A 16,500-nucleotide genomic window follows, 5' to 3' on the forward strand; every position below is an offset into this window, starting at 1 on the left:
ACTGGGGCCAGCAGTGCGCTCAGACCCCGGACTCACACCCGTCCCTGTTTTGCAGATGACAACATCCAGGAGCTGGCAGCTGAACTGGTCCAGCTTGGCTTCATCAGTGAGGTAAGCAGTCCTAGGGCTCAGGCAGGCATACAGGTCTGCATTACTTTCTCTAACTTACATGGTTTATGCCAGACCACTCTTGGGAAGGTAGGAGAAACGCAACGTGACCCTGCCCATGTGCCCTGGTAGGTTTCAGCCAAACTCTTAGCTTTGCACCCGCTGGTGCTACCCCTCACCATGGCTTGTTCTTCCCAGGCGGACCAGAGCAGACTTACCTGTTTACTTGAAGAGGCGTTCAGCAAGTTCTACTACACCCGGAACGGAGCCCTGACGGCAGTGACTGTGTCATCTTAGCACCCCTCGGCTCCCAGGTGGCCAGTGCGGCTTTGTTGCCTGTGACCCCTTCCGTGTCTGTCCGTCACTGTAGGGCATCAGCAAGACCCCAGCTACAGTGCTTGGAAGCTCATCCTGCATGTGCCGTGGTGGGCTCAGCGACAATCCTCCCTGCCCGCCTATTAAAGGGGACTTTGCGCATCAGTATTATTTCCAGCCCTGTTTTTGTTGGGATTTTGCCAGGTGGTGCCGGGGAGCCGGGTCCTGGCTTGGGGTGTTCTGTCACTCTGTCACCCCATTCATGTGCATGGAGTTTGTTCTGTTTTGAATTGTACAAAGTGTCTTTTGCACAGCACAGAATTTTTGTTTTGTTTTGTTTTGTTTTTTTTTTAATTTAAAGGTAAGCAGGGGGGAGCCCCTCCTCCCCGTGCCCTCTCTGCCCCCCACTCCCCACCTCCCCCAGGCAGGGGCAGCGGGGGGTGCGCGGTTTGCCCGGTTCTGCTCCGCCCCCCCCCCCCCGCCTGCACTTTGTTTACTGGTTCTGCTCCGCCTTGGGCCGCCGTGCGGGTACCGGGCCGTCCCCCCGCGGGTACCGGGCCGTCCCTGCTCCCTCCGCGCCCGGAGGGGGGTCGGGGGTTCCCCTGTGTCCCGGGGGGAGGGGGGGGCGCTGGGCCCCGGGCCGCCTGGCGGGGCTGAGCGCGGCGCGGCTCCTGCATCTCATTTCTATCATTTCCTATTTTTAATAAACTGTTTTGTAAATACGCGAGTGCAGCCTCTGTGCGGGCGGGGCGGGGCGGGGCGGGGCGGGGCGGCCCCGGGGCGGGCGGGGCGGCGGCGGCGGCGGCCATGGCCGGCGGGCGCGGGGGGCGGTGGGGGCCGGGGGCGCTGGCGGAGCCGCGGCGGCTGATGCGGAGCGGACTGGGGCTGATTGTGCTGGGCCACGGCAGCCTGGTGCTGGGTGCCATCGTGCACGGCTCCGTCCTGCGGCACGTGGCCGGCGCCAGCCGCACCGGCACCCCCGAGTACGCGGCGGCCAACGTGGTGTCCGTGGGCTCCGGGCTGCTGGTGAGAGCGGGCGGGGGCCGGGGCCGGGCCGCGGGGAGGGGGCAGCCGGGGGGGAGTGGGGAGCCGGGGGGGGGGGGCGGGGGCGGCCGCCCGTCCCGAGGCGAGTGTCGAGCGCGGGTCTCTTCCCGCAGAGCATCGCCGCGGGCATCGTCGCCATCCTGGTGTCGCACAACCTGTCCCGGGCAGCCCTGGTGAGTGCGGGGCCGCGGGGTCAGCGGGACAGGGGGGTCCTCGGCGCGGCCCAGCCCCCGCTGGCAGCCGCTCCCTGGACCTTGTCCCCGGCGGCTCCTTCCGCCTCGGCGGCTCAGGGGTGGCGGGTGTCGCCGCCTGCCCCGGCTCGGCGCCAGGGGCGGGAGGGGGTGGCGGGGCAGCAGGGTGGGCGCCGGGCACCGTCCTGGGGGTGAAGCTGCAGCCGGGGTCAGCGTCGTTCTGTGGGCGCGCACGGTGTGAGCCTGGGTGAGGCTGCTGGCGGGGCCCCGGCTGTCAGCAGAGCCGGGCCTGTGCTGGCACTCCCCGGGCGCAGGAGACTATGGGATGGGGCCGTCCAGAGCGAGGATGTGAAAGATGCAAAAGCCTCATCCGAGTGCAGGGCTAGCACTGCTAGAAGAGGGGAGAGGTTGCATGTTCTCGCTTGGTGCAAACGTCTGTGGGGTTCCCAGCAACCCCGGGTGTGCGGCAGCGCGGTGTGTGTGGCCCCGTGCAGTGGCAGTGCCAACCCCTGGCATTTCCCCCAGCGCTGGGCAGTCCCACTCTCATGTGTTCTCCTTGCTGCCCGCAGCATTGGACCCTGCTGAGCGTTTCCCTGTTGAACTGCCTCCTGTCCACAGCGTGCAGCGTGGGGCTGGCACTGGCCATTGCCCTCACTGTTCACAGCCGGGGCATGCACCTTGTCAGGGGCTGCGACAGCTCTGCGCTGCCTGCTGATGCCCGTGCAGCCATAGCCACCAACGACTGTCCTTTCAACACCACTCGCATCTATGTGAGTCTGCCAGGGCCACCACACCCCCCCAGACCCTCCTGCTCTCTTTTTGTCTCTTCTCTTCTTTTCTTTTCTTTTTCTTTTCTTTTCTTTTTCTTTTCTTTTTTTCTTTTCTCTTTTCTTTTCTTTTCTTTTCTTTTCTTTTCTTTTCTTTTCTTTTCTTTTCTTTTCTTTTCTTTTCTTTTCTTTTCTTTTCTTTTCTTTTTTCTTTTTTCTTTTTTTCTTTTTTCTTTTTTTTTTTCTTTTTTTTTCTTTTTTTTCACTCCCTCTCTCTTTTGCCCACTGTCCCTCTGCCTCTCTTCCTCTTGCTCTCCCTCTCGCTCCCTTTTGTTCTCTCCCTCCCCACTTCTCGCACAGCCTCTGCTCAGCCGCACGCAGGTCGGCTGGCTGCAGTGGACCGTGCTCCCTGAGGGACCGCCGACCCTCTGCTCTGCAGGACACAGCGCTGGCGCTCTGGTTCCCCTCCATGGTGCTGGCAGCCACAGAAGCCGTGCTGTCTGGCAGGTGCTGTTTGGTGGCCCTGATCTTCCGGGGCATTGGGCCCTGTGCACGCAGCTACAGCAAAGAGCAGGTATGTCCCATCAGTCTGGACTCATCTCCCTGCCTCTGCCCCACCACTGCTGCCTTTTGCTGCATTTTGAAGGTGCTGGGTTCTGCTGGGTTCCTGTTCCCATACGAGCAGGCTGTGCTTGTATGGGAGGGGGGATGTCAAGTTTGAACCTCTTCCAACCGGCATTGGTGACAGACTGGCACCCCTTCATCTTGGGTAGTTGCAGAGGGACCCTCTTCTTCATCCCTCTGGTAGCCAAGCCTGGTCTGTCCTGGCTGTCCTGAGTGAGCGCCCCCCCGCAACCTGGCCCAACCCTTCACACATCCTTGCGACCCTCCACCTCTTTACCTCTTTTTTTTTTTTCTCCCTAGCTGTCCGGGCCAAGTACGGTGAAGGAGGGTCCACCACGTGAGATGCAGCAGCTCCTGGCAGGGCTGGCTGAGTCTTGTCCCTAGCTGGAGCGGTGAGTGCAGTGCGTGGGCTGTGCTTGGGGGACGGGAGGTGTCAGGCTCTGCTCTTTAGAGGGTCCCTGCTCACAGCAGCCCCCTGAAAAGTCTCTTTCCAAGCACATGCTGCGATGGCCACGGGGGTTGGCATGTGCCTGGCCCTGCAGCTCAGTCCTGCGCTCATGCATGCTCTTTCGCTCGCAGGTGGTGCTGCAGGAGTGCCGTGATCCAGCGAGGTGAAGGTGCCCCTGCACCGTGCTCCTGCCCAAGATGCAGGCGTGGGCAGGGTGGGCTGCCTCCCCCCCCAGCCCCACCACCCCTCCTGGGACAAACCCTGTGGATTCCAGACATGGGCTGCTCAGGGGCACCAGACAGCCTCAGCCCAGCAAGCGCCATGGGCCCCAGGTGCTCTCCCCTTCTCCCCACAAGCTGCAAGGCCCGTGCTGGCACACTAAAGGCTCCTCTGTCTTTTACACGCAGTGGTGGGGCCAGCAGAGGCGCTGGGGCCTGGCAAGGTCTGGGTCCCGGTGGCACTGTTGCAGAGCAGGCAGGGTCAGCTCACTGTGCCCGTGCTCAGGCAGGCCGGAGAACGGAAGGTGAAGAATCCCTTTGTTGTGAGCTTCTGCTGCTTCCCCGGGTAAATAAACTTTTCATTTTCACACTGGTTGCTGTGCAGCTCCCCAGGGTGGATGCCGGCCGGGAGCTGGGCCCGCTGGTGGAATGACCACACAGCTGGAGTGTAAGCCCATCTCCGTGCTTGTCCCCCACCAGACACAGGGACAGATGCACGGTCCCAGTGTGACAGTCACCCAGCGGGGGGACGGCGCGCGTTTAGCATAGCTCAGTTGAGGCCGAGACATGTGTACAGGGTTACAGCCCTGTGCCCTGGGAGCTACACATGTTCCCGGACTCGGCATCCCGTGACAAACAGGAGCACAGCAGTTTTGAGATATGTTTAATGGGGGCAAAAGTGGAGGGTGTTGAAGAACAGGACTAAAAGCTGCCACGGTCCAGCTCACTGGAAGGAGAAGCTGGTGCTCGGGAGTCCCCCACACCACTGGCTGAGGAACTTGAGCACATCCTGGCACGCGGGGCTGTGGGATGTCTGCAGAATGAGAGAAGCCTTGGCAGTGGCAAGGAGCAGCGCCATCACCCCACCCATGGGCTCCCCTGGGGCCAACGGAGCTGCACAGGCAGGGCTGGGCCCGTCCCAGCTCCATGGTGAGGTGAATCCCTGCCTAGCACACGGGGAGGGTGCACTGAAACCGCTCTGGTTCACTGTATCTCCACCCAGCAGGACAATGTTGGCCACCCCGCAGCCTGCCTCCCTGCCCCAAGGGGTGCCTGGCTCACCTTGACAGCCATCAGGAATTTGTTCCACGTGTCCTTGTTAGCTTCTCGGCCTGGCCGCTTGAACTCTATCTTGTTCCTTAGCACAGGGTACCCTGCTCACACAGCGACACCCTCAGAAACAAGCCAAGACCCACAGTGGACCCCCACCTCGTGCAACCCTTCCCTCTCTGCTGTGGCCCGCTGGCTAGGGCTGCTCCCAGGGGCAGTGCAGGGGAACAATGTCACCTCTGGCTTCTGGAGACCAGAATGAGGGAGGGGGTGGCTGCAGTGGTGGGATCAAAGGAAAATGAAAGCCCGTCTCTCTGTCAGGGACAGCCAATTATGCCAAATGACAACACCCCACTCCTGACCTTTGTAGCCAGAGCACTGTTGCTGGTGGCCCACCCTGTCTCCCCCTGTTTCCAGCCCACTCGTTAAGTTGTGCAGTGCAGCCCCCACTGTCTGCGGTGTGCATGGGGGGGATAGCACGTGCCAGAATGGACCGCTTTTGTAACGAGAGGCTAAGCAGGGACAGGTGCTACATGTGCATGTGTGTCAGTGCTGGCCAGCGCAGGCACAGTTGTTGCAAGACTGCAGTCACAGAATCACAGAAACACAGAATGGGGGAGGTCGGCAGGGACCTCTGGGGTCCACATGGTCCAACCCCCTCTCCCCTCCAGCTCAAGCAGGGACACAGCCAGTTGCCCAGGACCATGTCCAGATGGCTTTTGACTGTCCCCAAGTATGGAGATGCCACAACTCCAGTGCAACCTGTTCCAGTGCTCTGTCACCCTCACTGTAAAAAATGGGTCCTTCCATCTCCTCCAGCAGAACTGGTTCCACAGCCACACAGTCGCCCTGCTCCTCTTACAGCATAGCCTGAATTCCCTCCCAGATTCCCCCCGGCAACATAATCCCCCTCCTGCATGGCACCATGTTGCCCATGTGTGAGCTGGCCTGCAGCTTACCTGTAAGAACACAGGGCAGGGAGCGCACCCCTGTATTTGCTGCCACCAGTGAGGCTTCATATGTGTCACGCTCATCCCGTGGCAGCACCTGCTCCAGCCGTTGGTCCATGGACATAGTGAGCACCCAGTCCCTGACCTCCTCCCGCTTCTCCTCCTGCAGGGCAGAGGACAGGGCACTGCCGATATTGCACACTGTGTCCCTGCCCAGCTGCTGCCCCACTGCACTAGGGAGTATGCCAGGGAGAGCAGGACACCAGTGCACATGCACACACGAGTGCATATGCGCATATTTGGGGTGGGGTGGGTGTATGCATGTGTGCACAAGCACACGTATATTGGGAGGGGAACATGAGTATGTGTGCGCACACTGGGGCTGCATGCGTGTTTGCGTGCAGGGGTGCAGGGCAGTGGGCAATGATGAGTACATTTCCACCTCCTGCAGGGCCCGGTGTCCCACCCTCACCCCAGTCCCTGGTCAGAGGGGGCCCTGAAGCATCACTGTTGATGGGAGCTGGAGAAGGCAGATGACACTCACAGGCACGTGCTGATGGGCTGGAAGTGGCACTTCAAAGGGAATGTCTGTGCTCTGGAAATCAGAGTGGTCGAGAGAATCCAGGTTCCCTTCTTCAATGGCCTGAGAAAGGAGAAGTGGTGGAGCACTAGGCAATACTGCCTTGGCGTTGACAGTATAATCTACATGGTGAGGATGGCATTACTGATGCCCCTTTCTATTAGTGCTGTGGTGATTGGGCCCTCCTGGGAGGTGGCATTTACAGCCATCCTCTCAGTGTCAGAGGCCGTGTGCCCCTCAGACACTGTACTGCTCAAACTTGTCTGGTGGCCTCAAAGAAGGGAAAGATTAAATGGGGACCTTTTTTTCCCCAGCAGCTGCTGACAGCACTTAGAAGACTGATGCAATAAGGTCTGCCAGCTTCCTAGGCTTTGGTGTTGTCTGGTAACCAACCTGCTAGTCAAGGAAGGAGCTGACTGGCAAGGGGTGGTGGTGGTAGTGGTAGCTCCTGAGTCTTGTATCACAGTGGCCAAAGCCCTGGGCCATGCCCTCCACCCTTCAGGAAATTTTCCATCCCTTGGAACAACTCAGCTGAGATCATCCTGAAAGCTGAAATGGCACTTGCAGCCATGAACACTATAGACATAACCTGTTAGGCCAGCTCACTCTTTGCTGCAACTCGCGTGCATGGTGGCATTGGCACACACAGGGTGACACGGTCAAAGCTGCTCAGGTGCCCCACATGGCGAGTCCTTCCACAGCTAGTGCTAGGGTACTCGGTGCTGTGTGTGCACACGCACCGAGCAGTGTTTAGCGTTCTCCATCAGCACCAGCTCAAATGTGTGCTGCCACATTGGAACCTCAGGAGTACCCTGGCCAGGCTGAGGGTCTGTTTGGCCCTACAGCCCATCGTCATTTTAAGTACGATAGCCCTCCCTCCAGCAGACTATACGCACGTCTGAGAGGTCCAGGAAGCGGTTCAGGAAGATGAATGCCATGTTCTCCCAGTTGACTGCCTAGTACGGAGAGAAACCCCAAGTGAGACCAGACAGCTTATCCTCACAGCCACAACTGTCCTGCCTGAGTGAGGGCTAGAAAGCCTGTGGCTCTGTTTAGGCCACAACATCCCTCTCGCAGCATGGGTAACAGAGAAGAAGAGTGCACATTCTGGCTCACCATCCCGGAGGACTGCTTCACAGACAATCGCTGTGACAACCAGCCCACTAGCCACAGGCTGTCCCACAAGATGGAGTCAGGCATTATTGCCCAGCCAGCAGCACACAGTGAGATCATGTTGCTCTGCCTGCCGTGTGTCGTTGCGCCTGGGCAGGCAGAGCTGTAGCCTCAGGAGTCAGGTAACACTTAGGTGACCCAGAGCAAGGCAAATCAGTTAGGAGTCCTGGATCTACACTAACAGAGCCACGCAATATGATGTGGCTCCTGGTCTACCCCTGGGTCTGCAGTTCATGTCCCCCTTGCTAGCTCACGTCTGCCCTCCCACACCTCCTGCCGTTCCATGACAAAACAGAGGCTGGCAAGCTATTTGAGGAAAGGCCCCCAGTGCCAGTGCCTGGCTACTGGTCTACCAGTGCAGCTAGGGGAAGGTAAAGTTGAGAATCCCTGAGCCCAGGGTCCTCCACCTCCTTAGCTGCTCTGGTCGCAGGTAGCTCTTACCTTGGCAGCTATCCCAGCTTCGTAGAAAGCCTTGTCTGCAGGCAGAAGCTCAGTGTGGCGCAGCAGGGAAATGGACAGCTTGGCAGCCACAGTGTCCTGCAAACTCAGAGGACAGTAAAGCCACAACAATCAGCACAGAAAAATCAGGTCAGAAGGGATCCCATGAGATTGTACTGCCCCTGACTCATGGCAGGGATGCTGCACCTATGTATTCCTGACATGTAACAAAGGTTAAAAACTTCAGTCCTGATGGTAAGTACCCTCGCTGTGTGAACACACAGAAGATTGTCACCAGAAGATGAAGTTCTGCTTTATAAACCATGCTATTTTTCACTAGAAGCCACACCCAAACTCCCACCATTTGAGTCAGAATAGCTGAGGTTGGAAGGGATCTCTGGTGATTGCCCTGTTCAATGCAGAGTCAGCTACAGCAGGTTGTTCAGGAACATGTCTGGTCAGGTTTTGAGTATCTCAAGGGATGGAGACTCTCCACCCTCTCTAAGAAACCTGTTCTGGTGTTCAGCCAAAGTCACAGTAAGTTTTTTCTTGTATTCAATCACATACGAATTTTGAAGCGGGGGTGAGGAATTCGAGGGAGATTTCAGTTTTCTGCTTGCCAGACAAGTTCTCATCACAAGGTTTCCAAGACTCAGACTTGGCTGTTTCTGTTTGACATGTCTCTGGACCCCCACCATCTACACATGCAGCCATGGGGAAACCACAGTCTCCCCTAGCTTTTCCTGGGGTCCTAACTGTGGCAACCTTTCTTTTTCACAGCCTGCTCTATCACAGCTCCAGTCCCACACTCATACAGAGCTCTATCACAATTCCACAGTCCCGTACAGATCAAGACTTCAGCAGGGACTCTGCTATATAGTGTGGCCCAGAACAAATCCCAATGCACCTAAGACTCAAAAATACTCACAGTGCCTCATGATGCCCGGTACCCAGGCCCATGAACTCCCAAAGCCCCATAGAAGGCCCAACACACAGGTCCAGTATCTGCCAAAGTCCTGTGTGATGGCAAGAGCCCAGGCCCATGAGCTCCCAAGCTCTGCACAAAGCCAATCTGCTCTCAAGACCATGTGTGAAGCCCAGCAGCTATCATGGTCCAGGACAGCTGAAGAGGAAATAACGCCTCTCCTGGGAAGACCAGATTTTTCTGTGAGCCCTAAATTTCTACTGGTGCGTCTGCTTTCATGAAGCAGAGGCATGCTCTCATCCATGCTGAGCATATGGATCAGCTTCCCACTGGTTTACATCTCAGCCTCAGTGGTTGGAGGCAGGTCCTGCTATAAGGAGTCAGAGAAGACTATCATCTCCAGTTCCAACTAATAGTGGTGGGCTCCCAGATCACTACAGTCCCATTCTCATGCACCCATGTTGTGCAAGTGATCCGTGAAGTGAAATAGTGAACTACGGACAGCCTTGAACCTGCACGTCCCCACAGGGCTCTGCACTCAGGGTGTTGACCTGGCAAAGGAACTTCAAAAACCTTACCAGTTGCTTCACGCCCTGAGCAGCGGAGCGGGTGGCATAGTAGTGACAGATCAGCAGCATCGTTTCAAACTCTTCATGTGCTGGAGTGTTTGCCTCGCTTGATTTTACTAAGTTTTCACACTGAAGAAAAGGAGAGTAAATGAGAACTGGAGAGCACAGGGGCACTCTTCATCCACTTGAGTTCAGGGAAAAGCTGGGAGAGAGAAGGATCTGAAATATCTAGGCACCTCTGGGGGCTGAAGAAGGGCTGAGCCTTGGGTGCTCTGGGTCCTACAGAGTGCTGAAGGGAGGAGGCTGGTGGGAGAAGGGGAGAGCCAACGGTACTGCAATAACAGACAGCACTGGAAGAAGGGGTGAGTTTGTATGGACAAAGTGGGATTTGTGGATATAGTTCGTGCTAGAGGTGGGTATTTGTGGGCAGAAACAGAGAAGAGGCAATCATGGGCTCTGGCTGGGGTATTTTGGGACAGGGAAGAAGGAGCAGAAGGCTCTAAGCATCTCTGGGGAGATGGGGAGGACTCTCATTTTCCAGGGTCTGTAGTTCTGTGGTTTCATCGGGTCCTTGCCCCACCCGGGCTGCTGAATACAGGTGTAGGACGAAAAGTGGGCATGTTGTGACAGGCTCCCATGTAGCAATGACACAGTGAGCTCTGCAAGTGCCAGTGTCCAGGCCAGCTTCTAGGATTTGGCCTTGAGTGCAGGGTCATCTCCTTCCCTGACTCCTCTTGCCCAGCCATGTCTACTTCACAGGATCCTGTTGTTCTACTGTCCACATGGTGGACATTTCCTCATTTCCCCTCGGCTTGTGTTCTACAAATACTTCCCATGTCACCTGGCTCGAGACTGGTTCTTCTTTCTCCCCAGCTAGGAGCCACCATGATGCTGGAGTCTAACAGGCGGTGGTAGCCACGGCCCACACTCACCAGATGGAAGAGAACCTCCCGCAGGTCAGCCCAGCTGGAGTAGGCCTCTGCGCAATTCATGCCAGATGCATTCACCATCTCCACAAAGAGACGCTTGTAAATGTTGAAATTCTGCAATAAAAACGAGAGGAATCTGCAGGGAGACAGACGTGGGGGGAGTCAGCAGAAGCAGGAGCTCTCCAGCTGTCCAGCACAGCCTGAGGCGATGGCAGCTCTGCACAGGGGCTCCCGGAGCAGCACTGATGGCTGCAAGTGGTGCTGCAGGACAGGGCAAGGATGCCGGGAAGAACGCTCCCTGCATTCCTGCAGCCAGTGCTCTCAGAGAGGCAAACTTGGTGCCTTTTGTTCTGGTCTTGGTGGTTAAGGTGTTCAAAACAAACACAAATGCTCAACTCCCCCCTGCTCCTTCCCCATGGAGAACATGCCAGGAGGTTGCCTTTAGTCCTCCAGCTGAGGAGCCTCTGGAAGAACCCACAGTAGGGCTGAACATGTTGAACGCTTGGCAGTCCCAGCTCTGGACTGACTTGTGTAGCAGATCATAGCACGCTCTGGCAACTCACACTGGGATGTCAGGCTGTCTTCATTACCTGTGGGTTGGCAGGCGCTCCATGATGGACATACAGGCTCAGGGCTTTGTCCCAGCTACCTTCCCGGATGAGGTGGGTCGCATACAGAGCTGCATACTTGTGTAAGACTTTATAGTTCTGGAGAAGGCACACACAAAGCAGTAGCATGAGATTCATGAACCAAACACTTGTCACTCAGCAGGGACAGTTTCAGATGCATGGACAAACACCCCTATGCCTGAGTCCCAAAGGGTGAGAGCAGCTAATCACACAGGGACAGATTGCATTTGGGCCCTACCTGACACCTCTAATCCTGGCTAAGTAATTTTGTTAGTTTTTGGTCAGTAAAAATGAAAAAATGTAAAATTTGCTTTCATTACAAGGGTGTCTCATTTCTACCAATACTAGGCCTCTAAAGAACATGTAGAAAGACGGCTCTCTATTACAAATCTCTCCGTTTCTATGGTACCAATTACTTCCAGCCCAAACAACTCATTTAGCTTTTCCCAATGCTCCATTAATCACAAAATTTAAACCCAATATGCTTCTGGGTTCTAATGCTTCCCTATTAGGCCTGACTGGGCAAAATGGGGACAGTAGAGAGGTGTTGTTTGAGCTGCTGCAGTGACCCCCATGCTCTCCACAGAAACGACTGCCTTGTTCCTGCACACCCTGCCTCAGAGAGCCAGGACCCCACATCTGCCTCCTGAGGGCTCACATAGGCACTCACCTGCTTAGCTGCAACCTCTAGGCACTTCTCCCATTGCTCCTGCTCTGCATACATATCCAAAGCAGCCATGACGTCTATTCCCACTAGCTGGGCATGGAAACAACCATAAATCCACTGTGCAGGCAAGGTTTCCTACCAGCATCAAGGCAGGCATCAGCCCACCCAGGTCTTTTCTTCACATACACACAGTCCCTCCCCCTCCATGCTATGGAAGCACAGAGCCAGTATGACCCATCCAGTGTGCAGAAACCGTGACTCATGGGCACATACAGACTCCTCACCTGTGGGCACATTCAGGCAAAAGCCCCATAAGAAAGACCCCAAGGATCTGCACAGATCCTGACATCACTCCCTAGCCTGTGAGAGATCCCAAATACGTACCGAATCTACCTTTCCTTGGTTCTTTAAATACTCCTTGTAACGCTGATCCACATACTCCTCTGACCTACTGGGCAGAAAGACTCTTAACAGGCAGCACGACTAATAGTGTCTGGCATCAGTGCAGAGGCTGGGTTCAACTTTGTCTACTTTGGGAAAAAGAGGACCTACAGTTGTGCCACGTCTTTCTGGCCTGCTGGTGGGAGCACAGGTAGAAGGGGAAAGAAAGGGTCTAGGCAGCTCTTCGCTATATAATGTGTGAGGAGAGTAAGGGACCACAGCACTTTCAGAAGGAAGTGCATGCACAGGGTTATGACAAGGGACGGGGAGATAGGGATGGGATAAAAGGGGATAACAATTTCCATGGGATGTATGGCAATAGAAAAGTGTCAGGATGGTAAATGTCTGGGGAAGGGCAGCTGTGGAGAACAGGCCCTGCTGAGCCTGCGAAGGCCACTGAGGGGAAAATCCCGGGAAGCTGGGGACAGCAGGACAGAACAGGACAGGACAAGGGATCATCTGGGGGTGAGAGAGGAAGCAGGAAGAGTACAATTTGAGAAGTTCAGGACATACCTGGGGTCCAATTCTTTAGCGACACGCTTGGCTTTGCTCCATTCCTCCCCTTCAATGAAGGCATCAATAGCTTCTTGGATAAGGTCCAAGTTGAGGTAGAGTTCAGCTGCCTGCAGGGCCAGAGACAGTCCCATGGGAGATGAAACCCCAAAGGCACCCTGCAGCCCACGCTGGAGTTGGCGCTGTCAGAAGTGACCAGCACACAGCAATGACAGAAAGTCTCTTCCCAAAAGATAAACCTCGCTCTGTGGTTCCTGCCTCCTCCTAAGGCCTGGCTCTCACACTGTTCCAGGACTTTATCCCTTCCCCTTCCTCCTCCTCCTTGAGGACTCTATGCTGCCCAACTCTGCATAGGGCCATCCACCCACCACCCCAGGATATGACTTCGCCTCTTTCCCTTGGATACAGCTCTGCCTTCCTATGTCACTGCTTCTTCAGTAGTCTGGGGACAGGAACCAGCCCTCACCGCGCTGTATTTCTTCATGGCCACCAGCTGAGGAGCTACAGTCTGCGTCACCTCCATGCTCTGTGACTGACCCAAGAATTTAATGGCCAACTCAGCAGCCTGTGAAGAGAAATTGTCAGCAGCACAAGTGTCAGCACAGCTGTTCGAGACAGGGATGAATCTGAGAAGAGCTCAGTCCTAGCTAAAAGAGAGTCAGGAGCGTTTGAACTATGGGGTAAGAGAAGAAATGTCAGCCAACTTCAGCAATTCAGAGGAGCAAAGCCCAGCTACTTTCACACGTGGGAGAAGATCAGACAAGGACATAATTGTTGTTGAAGTTGGTACAAGGGCACAGGTACGAGAGAAAAGTATCAACAAGAACACAACCCAAAGGGTGGTGGACATGGACTGCAAAAAGAAGAAAGGGTGCTCATCTAGCCAAGGTCTAAGTCATGAAGTCCAGCTCTTCAGCGCAGGGAGATATGGGCACAAAGATACCAGTCTGCTGCTGGAAGTGGTGCCAGAACAAGGATGTCAGTGCAGTGCAAGATAAGCACACAGCCCATCATGGCTCAAGAGAATGGCCATGAAGGCTTTCAGACCCTGCGGTCACTGGAGCCTGCACATTCTCTGTTGTGCCCTGCAGTGATTGAGGCATCTCTGGGATGCACTGCAGGTTGTGGGAGAGCTCCTAGACAGCAGTGTAAATGAAGGGAATCATAGCCCCTGACTGTACCTTCAGCAAGCACTTCTCCATCAGGACACTGTTGCTGTGATCCCGCACTTTCAGATAGCAGTCCACTGCTCTGGCGTATTCCCCAGCCTGCTCCCACTCCCGTGCCTGCTCCAGCAGCCCTTCTGTTCCTCTGCAGGGAGGAACGCAGGCTGTGAGCAAGACTGAGATGCTGCCACAGAGATGCTGTAGACAGTGTGTGGGGCATGGGCAGGGAGGTGCACAGCAGAAGTAAGACAGGGACCTCAGAGGCGGCTGAGTGTGTGACAAGGAATGCACACAGCCAATGCTGAGGGAAGAATTGATTAAGGACCCTGGGGAGATGCACTGGTGGTACAGGGGACGTGGGAGATCTCTAAGTGGCAAGAAGACATCTGGGAGACCTTTGATGGCAAGAATAAGCCTGGAGTCTCCCAGAGCAGGGAGGAAGGGTGTTAGGCAGCCTATGCAGGAAGAAGTCCAGAACCAGGCTATCTCTGTAAGGCATCAGCACAATGCCCCAGGGGAAGAGCTACCTGAGTTCCATGCAGCCTGAGCACCGCATTCCTTACCTGGTGCCCTTCTTGGCAGCCTCCCTGCTGCACTCCTCCTGTAACTCTTCCAGCCGACTAGGCACATATTCCTTGCAGATCCGCAGGGCCTCGCTCCACATTCCGGCCTCCTGCACAAGTCCAAGGGGGAGGAGAAATTTTCACCAGTTCAGCAGGGTCCCCCACACTCCTGGCATCACATACCACATCTAGCCTCTCATGTCATCTTGCCAGAGGACCCACTGGAAGAAACAACTACAGCAGCACCATCCAGTTCTTTCCTCCCCTCAAAAGGCACCTGTGTCTACCCATTCACCCAGGCTACCTCAGGGGAAAGTGCTCATCCATCCCAGACATCTCTGTGGAATGGGCACTTACAGTCTCCAAATGCACCCACTTGTGCTACACCTGAGGACTGCCCACAGCCTTCTGGCAGGACACTTCCTCCCAGAGCTGTGAGACTGCTCAGCCATGCTCTGAAATCTCTGCTCACCTTGTAGTACTTTATTGCCAACTCAGGTCTCTGTGCTCGCAGGAGGAAGGCCTCTGCTTTCTGGAACTCTCTCTGCTCAAAGGCAAAACGTGCCTGTCCCACAAGCACATCAGCCACGCTGTCTGGGTCATGAGCCTCAGCCACACGCTGTGCAGCATCCCAGTTCTGGTTATGCACAAACCTAGGGGAATCAACATGAGATGTAACAAAGAGGGACCACAAGGAGCAGACCAATGCTGGAGAAGCAACCAGGCTGGCATCACGTGGGGAGAGGAGATGCAGCAGGCCAGGATGGGGAAGGATACATACATCAGCACTGCCTCCTTGGGTTTGCCAGCTTTAATAAATTCTGCTTCAGCCTCTTCAAATTTGCCCTAGGAGAGAGGAAGGGATTAGCTTGCATGCCTTCCTGCCCTGATAGCATTGCATGACCTCCTCTACTGACCATGAGGCAGAGAGGATTTATGAAACAAAGATTTGTATGGAAGCTTGGGGCTGTAATCACGGAGCCTTGTGGGTTAACAGTGACTGCAGCCATAAAAGTCACTGCTGCAGCAGCCCTTAAGGACAACTGTTCAATTACCTGAGTGACCAGGGAACTCCCACCTATTCCAGCAGGTAAAATTACCTCATCCTCTAGGAACATGGCATACTTCAAGTGGATCTCTGGCATCTTCTGCTTCATGGAAAGGCGGGCCACTTCAAAAGCAAATTCAAAGACCCTACAACGAAAGAGAAAATGGGGTGAGAGCAGGACTATGTGCTGTGAGGTCATGCCTTCACCCACAGCAAGACATTAACTAGAGCACAAGATGCTGTGAGAGGAGAGAGGGAAATACAGGTGGTCCCAAGTGAATGGAAACTGCCCACTCCTCCTGTTCCTGACCAGAGAACAGGAACTTTTAGAGCCCCCACTAAGGAAATTCAGCTCCTTCACATTTGTTGTCAGTGCCAGAGGCCCTTGGTTCAACCCTAAAGGGAGGTCACAAGACTCCCCCAAGCCTAGTGATGCGAGAGAGCTGGGAGAGAGCAGCAGTGAATGGCAGTGCAGTCAGATGGCTGGGCAGGTGCAGAGTGCGGCCAAAACTCTTCTGGCAGGCAGTTACTTATCGTGACATGAGGAATACCTCCTCCCATGTTCAGAGGCTCTTGCAAGGCCCCTCTGCTGAGGCTAAGGGCAAACTGCTTTTGCCTGCCCAGCTCTGACTTGATATTTGAGATCAAAAGGTGGATGGGATGTGTCAAGGAAGAGGAATGCCTGTGTGAAGAAGGATGGGTGGGGTGGGAAGACATGCCATATCCTGGACCTGCAGCTATCATGTGCATACAGTTATCTTGGGCCACCCCTCTTTTCTTATGTCAGGTAGATGAGAAACAAGTGGTGGGCTGATGGACCTGCTTACCCACTGTCTGCTGCATGGTCAATGGCCATCTCCAGAAGTCCGAATTTACTGAGGAGTTTCACAGCTGCCTCTCCACCCAGGCTCTTTGCCCACATATAAGCCACGTGCTTATAGGAGTTGGATCCCCCATGTGCCTTGGCCACCTATTCAAAGCAAAGAATGCAGAAGAGCCCAATGCATCCATCATCTTGCACAGGCTGAGCCAGGACTCTCCTCTCACAGTACGCCTGCTGTCATGAGGGAGCACCAAAACCAACTGTTCTCTCCTGAGAACCCTTCTGTGGCCACGACTGGACTGGGGAGATTGAGACAAAGGT

General features: G+C 55.4%; 3 protein-coding genes across 3 annotated transcripts in view; 2 read left to right on the plus strand and 1 right to left on the minus strand.

The window, feature by feature from the left end:
• The window catches only part of NRBP1 (nuclear receptor binding protein 1), a 42,265-nt gene extending 41,677 nt beyond the window's left edge, over nucleotides 1-588 (plus strand). Inside the window, exons 17-18 of the mRNA XM_082480412.1 lie at nucleotides 56-111; nucleotides 307-588. Of these exons, the coding sequence (XP_082336538.1) occupies nucleotides 56-111; nucleotides 307-405 (155 nt within the window). The 3' untranslated portion in view covers nucleotides 406-588. The remainder of the gene's footprint in view (nucleotides 1-55; nucleotides 112-306) is intronic.
• Nucleotides 589-1,230: 642 nt separating this feature from the next.
• On the plus strand, nucleotides 1,231-4,078 carry KRTCAP3 (keratinocyte associated protein 3; the record flags this gene model as incomplete). The annotated part of the gene is made up of 6 exons (XM_082481938.1): nucleotides 1,231-1,449; nucleotides 1,581-1,640; nucleotides 2,228-2,428; nucleotides 2,865-2,999; nucleotides 3,350-3,441; nucleotides 3,629-4,078. 5 exons carry the CDS (start codon nucleotides 1,231-1,233, stop codon nucleotides 3,431-3,433), a joined length of 699 nt encoding a protein of 232 aa, XP_082338064.1. The 3' UTR covers nucleotides 3,434-3,441; nucleotides 3,629-4,078.
• A 361-nt stretch (nucleotides 4,079-4,439) lies between these two features.
• IFT172 (intraflagellar transport 172) overlaps nucleotides 4,440-16,500 on the minus strand; it is a gene marked incomplete at both ends in the record, with an annotated part of 40,271 nt that continues 28,210 nt past the window's right edge. Inside the window, 19 exons of the mRNA XM_082480349.1 lie at nucleotides 4,440-4,529; nucleotides 4,778-4,869; nucleotides 5,725-5,878; nucleotides 6,260-6,358; nucleotides 7,192-7,251; nucleotides 7,910-8,005; nucleotides 9,410-9,529; nucleotides 10,333-10,443; nucleotides 10,920-11,036; nucleotides 11,629-11,715; nucleotides 12,010-12,073; nucleotides 12,580-12,689; nucleotides 13,046-13,144; nucleotides 13,761-13,890; nucleotides 14,309-14,418; nucleotides 14,781-14,961; nucleotides 15,090-15,154; nucleotides 15,409-15,502; nucleotides 16,184-16,326. Of these exons, the coding sequence (XP_082336475.1) occupies nucleotides 4,440-4,529; nucleotides 4,778-4,869; nucleotides 5,725-5,878; nucleotides 6,260-6,358; nucleotides 7,192-7,251; nucleotides 7,910-8,005; nucleotides 9,410-9,529; nucleotides 10,333-10,443; nucleotides 10,920-11,036; nucleotides 11,629-11,715; nucleotides 12,010-12,073; nucleotides 12,580-12,689; nucleotides 13,046-13,144; nucleotides 13,761-13,890; nucleotides 14,309-14,418; nucleotides 14,781-14,961; nucleotides 15,090-15,154; nucleotides 15,409-15,502; nucleotides 16,184-16,326 (2,022 nt within the window). The remainder of the gene's footprint in view (nucleotides 4,530-4,777; nucleotides 4,870-5,724; nucleotides 5,879-6,259; nucleotides 6,359-7,191; nucleotides 7,252-7,909; nucleotides 8,006-9,409; nucleotides 9,530-10,332; nucleotides 10,444-10,919; nucleotides 11,037-11,628; nucleotides 11,716-12,009; nucleotides 12,074-12,579; nucleotides 12,690-13,045; nucleotides 13,145-13,760; nucleotides 13,891-14,308; nucleotides 14,419-14,780; nucleotides 14,962-15,089; nucleotides 15,155-15,408; nucleotides 15,503-16,183; nucleotides 16,327-16,500) is intronic.

The sequence above is a fragment of the Vanellus vanellus genome (assembly GCF_965231255.1).
Source record: "Vanellus vanellus genome assembly, chromosome: 3".
Lineage (NCBI taxonomy): Eukaryota > Metazoa > Chordata > Aves > Charadriiformes > Charadriidae > Vanellus > Vanellus vanellus.